Consider the following 6,558-nt stretch of genomic DNA (forward strand, 5'->3'; position numbering starts at 1 on the left):
GTAGATGTGTAAAAGGTGTTAGTAGATGTGTAAACCCTATGATCGATGTACCCCTGCCTCATGAGACACCTTCCACCCTGTGCATGGGTGGGCATTGGGCATTGAAGAGCACGATATTTTTGAGAGAGCGTGGGTACTGAAATTACATGTTCTCACTCACCATAGGCCTAACTTACAAAGGGTATTTAATGCAAAATATATTTTTACATTAGTATCGTTAAAAGATACATCATCCATACGTTACACTGTGAGCTTGAACAGCTTCCTAAGAAACTGTTTTGGCTACTACTTTCCCGTGGAGCTTCCATTGTTACTAGCACACGAGGAAAGGGTATTCATAGGAGAAACCTCACAAAAAGGGAAGCACACGAGGAAATTGAAATACCATTATCAACGAATATTCGCGGGCATCTTCATGTCTAATTATTGGCAAAATGATTTGACATGTGGCCGTAAAAGCTGGCCATGTGCTCTCGTGATTGGGTTGTGCCAGGCTTGAGAGAGAAAGACACGGGGGAGAGAAGAGTTTCTCTCTCTCTCTCTTCATTGAAGGCCTGCCTCCCGTCTCAGTGCAGGTGCAGGGTTAGGCTTAGGGTTAGCTCCTGTCCTGCCTTCTCTGCTCTGATTAGGGTTAGGTTTTTCGCAGTTTGTGGAGCTCGACAGTGTTTCAGCTATGGTGCTGGCCGCTCCCCAGGAGTCTGCACAGGCAGGAGGGGTTTCCATCGCTAATGGCTTCTCGCACGCAGCAGCAGCGGCAGCAGCTTCGATGGCCTCCATCCTTCCTCGTCGGATCTTATTTCACCCATCAGCCTCCTCGCCTTCCTCCTCCTCACCTTCTCTTATACCGCTCAATTCCATGGAACCCTTGGCCTCGCAGTATGAAGCAGATCAGAGCCCTGGCATGCACCCCGGGCAGCTGCAGAGCATGCCTGTGCATAGAATTGTGAGTATGGCCATGCGATCTTCGAAGAAAATTTCTCTTTAGGGTTTGAATCTGCGATCTCTATTCTCTATTTATGTCAGAAGTGCGCATTATCTCAATCTTGAGTCTTAACATTGCAGAACTGCTCGTCTGACCGACTGTTACATGTAGAGGGTTCGATGTTGATAGTTTGTTGCACACGTGCTCATGTTAGGGTTTCATCTTGCTTCTATATGCAGAAGTGCTCATTTCAGGGTTTCGTTTTGTGTCTGCGTGCAGGGACTCATTTTAGGGTCTCTTTTTGTACGGACCTATGCTTCGTTGCAGATGGTTTAATTTACATTGTCTTGGCCTTTGTGCATATCAGGGGGCTGGTTTGGCAAATCTGGGAAACACATGCTTCCTCAATTCGGTTCTCCAATGCCTTACTTACACTCCGCCCCTTGCAGCGCATTTGCAAGGTGGGGTGCATAAAAGCTCATGTAAGCTTCGCTTATAAACTACTGGAACAATAAATTGATATTTGACCACATTGATTAAGGTAGTTAATTGTGAAAGTCCTCAGAGATTAGCATGTTTAAGTAAGGATCGGGTTGCATGGGCCTTCATTCAAATCATTCAATGGGCTATCCGGGGGTGTGTGGAAAATGTGACAGGATTCTAAAATGCCCAAGGTCAATGCCCACGTGCATGAAAAGGTGTCTACATTGGTTGGAAAAATGGCTGATTGATGACATTAGGGCTGCCTATAAGGTTATAATTAGGGCTGCAACACACTACAAAATTCATGCTGGTTGAGTTTGCTTTTGCTGGCCATTGATAGCTCATCGAAGCAGCCATTCGAGCATTAACTCTTGGCCAATTAGCTGTTTTCGCAATGCATGCAAACTAGCTGTAAGGCCATCAGTTTCTCAATATTATACCTGCATACATGCTTAAGACAATATATCAAGGCCCATGGATACATTGATTAATAAAGATGAAGCATGAGATTGTGAATCCAAGTCCAAGGACTTCCAAGTACAAGTACGGGATACAGTAATGCCGGGAACATGGGGTTACTCGTTCTTGGGGGGGGTGGGTGGGAAGGGATGATTGGACTTGAGGAGATGGGTTGTAGGCTGTTCGACTATGTGTTCTAGCCTTTCCATTGTTTATTGAGGCTTTACAAGCAGGCCAAGATATTGGCAAGGGTCTGTAGAGAACAGGGAGGACTCTGGTGGCTTTTATACTGAGAAATCCTTGTGATTCTTTTTGTGAGAGGCAAAACTGGGATGAAGGAATAATGTATGTAAGGTCATTAAATGGTTTCCATCCAGTTACAGTTTTTTGGTCACACATGCAATTAATCTTCAAGTTATGCGACGGTGATTTTTCTTTTTTCCACGTATAGTTACATGTTTTGTCATTCATACATGCCAAGTATGATCTAACGGTTTCTCCCCTTACAGGCCAAGTTGCAGGTTTTTGTGCGATGTGCGCCTTGGAGAGTCATGTGAAGGAAGCTTTGGCATCTCATGGAAGGATTGTTTCTCCCACCTACCTTGTCAAAAATCTGCGGTGTATCCGAAATCTTTGTTTCTGGTTTTTCCCTCTTTCTAAAGCTTTTGGTTTACATGGTCTTTTGTGAAATTGCTTCAACACTTCAGCATGGTTTGTACTTTGTGCTTCCTTGATTGCAAACCTTATCAGGCATTTCACGGTCTTTTCAAATGTGGCGCCAAGAGGATGCTCATGAGTACATGAGGTATCTGATTGAGGCATTGCAGAAATGCTGCTCTGTTGAACTATCTGGTGGTAAAAGCCTCATTGAAACTGTGTTTGGGGGACGGCTTAGAAGCCAGGTATGAGAGTGCTGTACCTCATTAGCTATTATTAGGGCTACTTTTGTTTTGCAGCACCATATGCCTACATGCATGCAGCATTGGTGGGTGCGTGCTTGTGCTTGTGCATGTATTATGCATGATCAGGCTATTATTGGGTTAAATGCAGGTGAAGTGCACCCAGTGCTCGCATTGTTCCAACACATATGATCCTTTTCTGGATCTGAGCCTTGAAGTTGTGAGAGCAGATTCTTTGCAGAAAGCTCTGGCTCGCTTCACAGCAGTGGAAGTTCTGGATGGAGACAACAAGTATCAATGCAGCAAATGCAAGGCTAAGGTTCGAGCTTTGAAGCAATTCACAGTTGACAAAGCACCTCCTGTTCTGACAGTACAATTCAAGCGATTCAGCAGCTCAGGAGGGTTTGGGGGAAAGATAGACAAGAAAGTCCATTTTGACAGGACACTAGATTTGAAGTCATTTGTGAATGGGGGAGAGGTATGGTCTTCATGCTACTGTCTTGCACTGGCGTTGTTGTATACATACCATCTTACTTCATATAGTGCCCACTTACTGCAGAGCTGTGGCCATTGGAATGATTGTTTTGGTACGTACTATGCTTTTGTGTGTTACAGGGCGATGACTTGAAATACTCTTTATATGCCGTCTTAGTACACTCGGGTTGGTCAACCCACTCCGGACACTACTACTGTTTTGTGCGCACTGCCATGGGTATGTGGCATGTCATGGATGACAGCCGGGTATGTATCATGCTCTCCAACACGTTGCCTTGGCCATTGCTGGTTTATGGGGGTGGACGTGTACAGTAATGTTGTTACACATAGAATCTCCCCCTCTTTTCTTGGACTGTTGACAAAAGTACTACACGTGACCTGTACTAGGCATGGCAGGATGCATTATGATCTGATTTGTCAATGGCTTTCAGGTTTCCCAGGTGAGCGAAAGGACCGTGCTTGAACAGAAGGCGTACATACTTTTCTATGTGAGGAATACCAAAGGCACCAAATTGGTGAATACCAATCAGTACCATGGAAGCAACAGGGATACTTCCATGGCAGCTGACCTTCAGGGGGAGAGTAATAGTTTGAAGATGAATGGAGTCTCTAGTGAGACTGCTGCTGTGGAGGTCAAAGGAAACCTGCACACAGAAGCAGTTTTGGAGACAAATGGAGTCTCTAGCACAAGTGCTTCTGCTGAGGCCAATGAAAACCTGGATACAGATGAAGATCTGAAGGCAAGGGTTTCAAATGGTCTCTCCCAAAGTTCTTGGTACAATGCGGTGAAGCTGATAGGTAGTTCATGTCCAGAGCCAGATATCATCGCGGAAAACCAACTAGTGGAGCTAGTCTGCCGAAGTCATGTTGAAGATGGGCCTGAAAAGAATCAGTCCAGTGCACATATTTGCTTGGATGATGATACTTATGGAGGTGATGTCAATGAGCATTCAGAAAATGGCCAGAAATCTGGGTATGACAGAAACATGTTGCCAGTGCCAGAATCAGAAAGCAAGGAAATCCGGTCTTCACTGTTTGATGCTGCAGCTCCTGTAGTAAGGAATACATTCTTTGAAGCAGCTGGTCAGCATGCTTTGAGCATCCTTTGCATGTGTGCTAAGTTCTGTTTCTGGTCTTGTTTTTGGTCTCCACTTTAGCATGCCTACTCTTGAAACCCTACATGAAGACTTTGCGGTGCCCCAGTGGGATGAAGTAGAGGGGTGAATTGCAAGAGGCTTCTAATAACAGCCTGGCTCACTTGGCCGTGTTTTGGATGAGTGGTGAGTTGATTGGCAGGGCTGAAATAATGTCAGCCTGTGATGGGCACTCAAAAAATGATGACGGTATTCTGGCAGGAGTCCCCACATTCCAAGAGAAGGAAGAGATTGAGACAGAGAAGGGATGGATTCAGTACACCATCAGGGGCTGCATGAATTCTCAACTGTGCAATTTGTTTTAAGCTGTTGCTGGCATCAAATTGAGTTCTTGGCTCAAAAAGACGTGGCAGGCATAGGGTTGCAAAATGATTTTGAAGAGACATTTCTGTAGACATTTTTGACACAGTTAATACGCAATTATCTACTCTTTCGACTCTTGGCACAACACAAGTCAGGTTGAAGGAACACTTCAAGTAACTCTCCCTATACTATTTTGATCTGTTATACTTTCTTTTTAATGTTATCAGCAAGACCTAAAGAATTAAGCGGTGCTGTCGCTCTCAATATATTTGACCTTCAAAGTTCCTGTTTCTGAAAAATCTACTTTTTCTTATTCCTAAAGGAAGCTGTTGAGCAAGTGACCAAGCGTGGAGAGGCATGGAGGAGTTGGGTACAGGAGGTGAAATGGATGGAACAGACATACTTAGGGCCTCTGTAAGTGATGCACATTGTTGCGCTCGTCAAGTCAAGTCAGTCTGGCTTAGCATGCATAATATTGTACTAAATAGGGCCCTGTGGTTTCTGCTGCAGTTGGCCTAATTCTCAGTTTGCGTGTCTGCTGTAGGTTTGGATAACTGGTATGAATGATGTGGGACTGCTCACATTAATTAGTGTGGTTGGGGGTTTGGTAACCTAAACCTGGAGCATGTCTGTTCCCTTCCCTTTTGTGTTCTCTAATGACATGCTGTTGACCTGTGTGTACGACAGCTCATGATGTAATCAACAGGGCTAAGTCCCCTGTGTTTGGGCATTGTGCTTTCAGTACAGCTTTCAAGCCTTTCAGGTAGCTCGGGTTGGTTCACTCACTTTCTGGTCCAAGAACTAAAGCTAAATGTGGAAAGATCCCCCCTTTATAATTCTTTTGTGAATTTGGTTTTATCTAAAAATCCTTCCTTAAGAGTTTAAGGATGGTCCCGTTCCTTCAGGGAGATGTTCCCATGCACTATGCTTAAGCTCGCTCTTGTCAGCCTGCATATACTGCCCCTTAGGCTCTAGGTCATACCAACACTATGCAAAAGTAGTCGAGGAACACAAATCTAGGAATGAAGAAGTGGTGTGTATGCATAATATTTATGTCCTTTGGGTGCCTGTCTTACATGGTCAAAGGTCTTGTAATAAACTTGTTTTTAAGCAGAAACTGATTCATGAATAAGAACGAAAATATGCTGATAGATTCAGATATTTATGGTGTCCATGTGAATATTTGTCTTAGGAGCACGAGTCTTCATTTGTGCGAGAAATGTGGAAGCTATTCAGGTAAAAGTTGAGGTATTAAGGCAAAGGGAGAGTCGAGCATTAGACAATTATCCCCTATGTGTATGGCCCAAATATTGCCCATTTTTTTAGAAGGGGTGGCCTCATAATGTGTGTTATCCAACCTTGATTGCTGAGCTTGCAAGTTGGTATCATGCGTGGTTTGGGATGCACAGGGTGATGATTTGTTTGCGAGGTGGTTTTGAGATTTGAAGGCCTTATCCTATGTTACATCTACTGAGTTTTTATTTTCAGCTCCCCTCATAAAAAAATAATAGCCTACCTGGGTGGTACTTCCAATTTTTCAAACAGTGAGCAACTTGGTTCGAGTATTATCATTTCTTTGGAGAAGAATGTTAAGAGGCCTTCATGATACTTGAGTAGGGAAGTACACTTGTAATCATACATTAAGTTATTGCACTGTAACCTCCTATTAAGAGTGCACATCAAGGCTGGTGTGACTAGGGTGTCAAAAAGCCAGCAGCCCTTCGTCCTGGGCTCCTGGAAATGTGCGGTGGTGTGTAAGTTGATGGTTGTACTGGCAATCGATTATGAAATTATATTGGGCTAGTCGTGGGCGTTGTGCACCCTGATGAAAGCCACTGGCTTG

At 44.2% G+C, this 6,558-nt stretch overlaps 1 protein-coding gene across 4 annotated transcripts; it reads left to right on the forward strand.

The window, feature by feature from the left end:
• Positions 1-478: 478 nt before the first annotated feature.
• On the forward strand, positions 479-5,876 carry LOC147620361 (ubiquitin carboxyl-terminal hydrolase 23-like). 4 transcript variants are annotated; one of them, XM_086824609.1, is made up of 9 exons: positions 482-943; positions 1,290-1,404; positions 2,374-2,484; positions 2,615-2,766; positions 2,915-3,241; positions 3,379-3,504; positions 3,690-4,888; positions 5,038-5,129; positions 5,260-5,876. In XM_086824609.1, exons 1-7 carry the CDS (start codon positions 674-676, stop codon positions 4,413-4,415), a joined length of 1,827 nt encoding a protein of 608 aa, XP_086680735.1. In that variant the 5' UTR covers positions 482-673; the 3' UTR covers positions 4,416-4,888; positions 5,038-5,129; positions 5,260-5,876. The 4 variants fall into 4 exon arrangements, with proteins under 4 accessions (XP_086680736.1, XP_086680735.1, XP_086680737.1 ...); XM_086824611.1 differs by having other exon boundaries at positions 492-943; positions 1,290-1,383; XM_086824612.1 differs by lacking the exons at positions 482-943; positions 1,290-1,404 and adding an exon at positions 2,091-2,289.
• Positions 5,877-6,558: the final 682 nt, after the last annotated feature.

Source organism: Cibotium barometz, chromosome 31 (genome assembly GCF_041138505.1).
Source record: "Cibotium barometz isolate CiBa-2024 chromosome 31, ASM4113850v1, whole genome shotgun sequence".
Taxonomy (NCBI): Eukaryota; Viridiplantae; Streptophyta; class Polypodiopsida; order Cyatheales; family Cibotiaceae; genus Cibotium; species Cibotium barometz.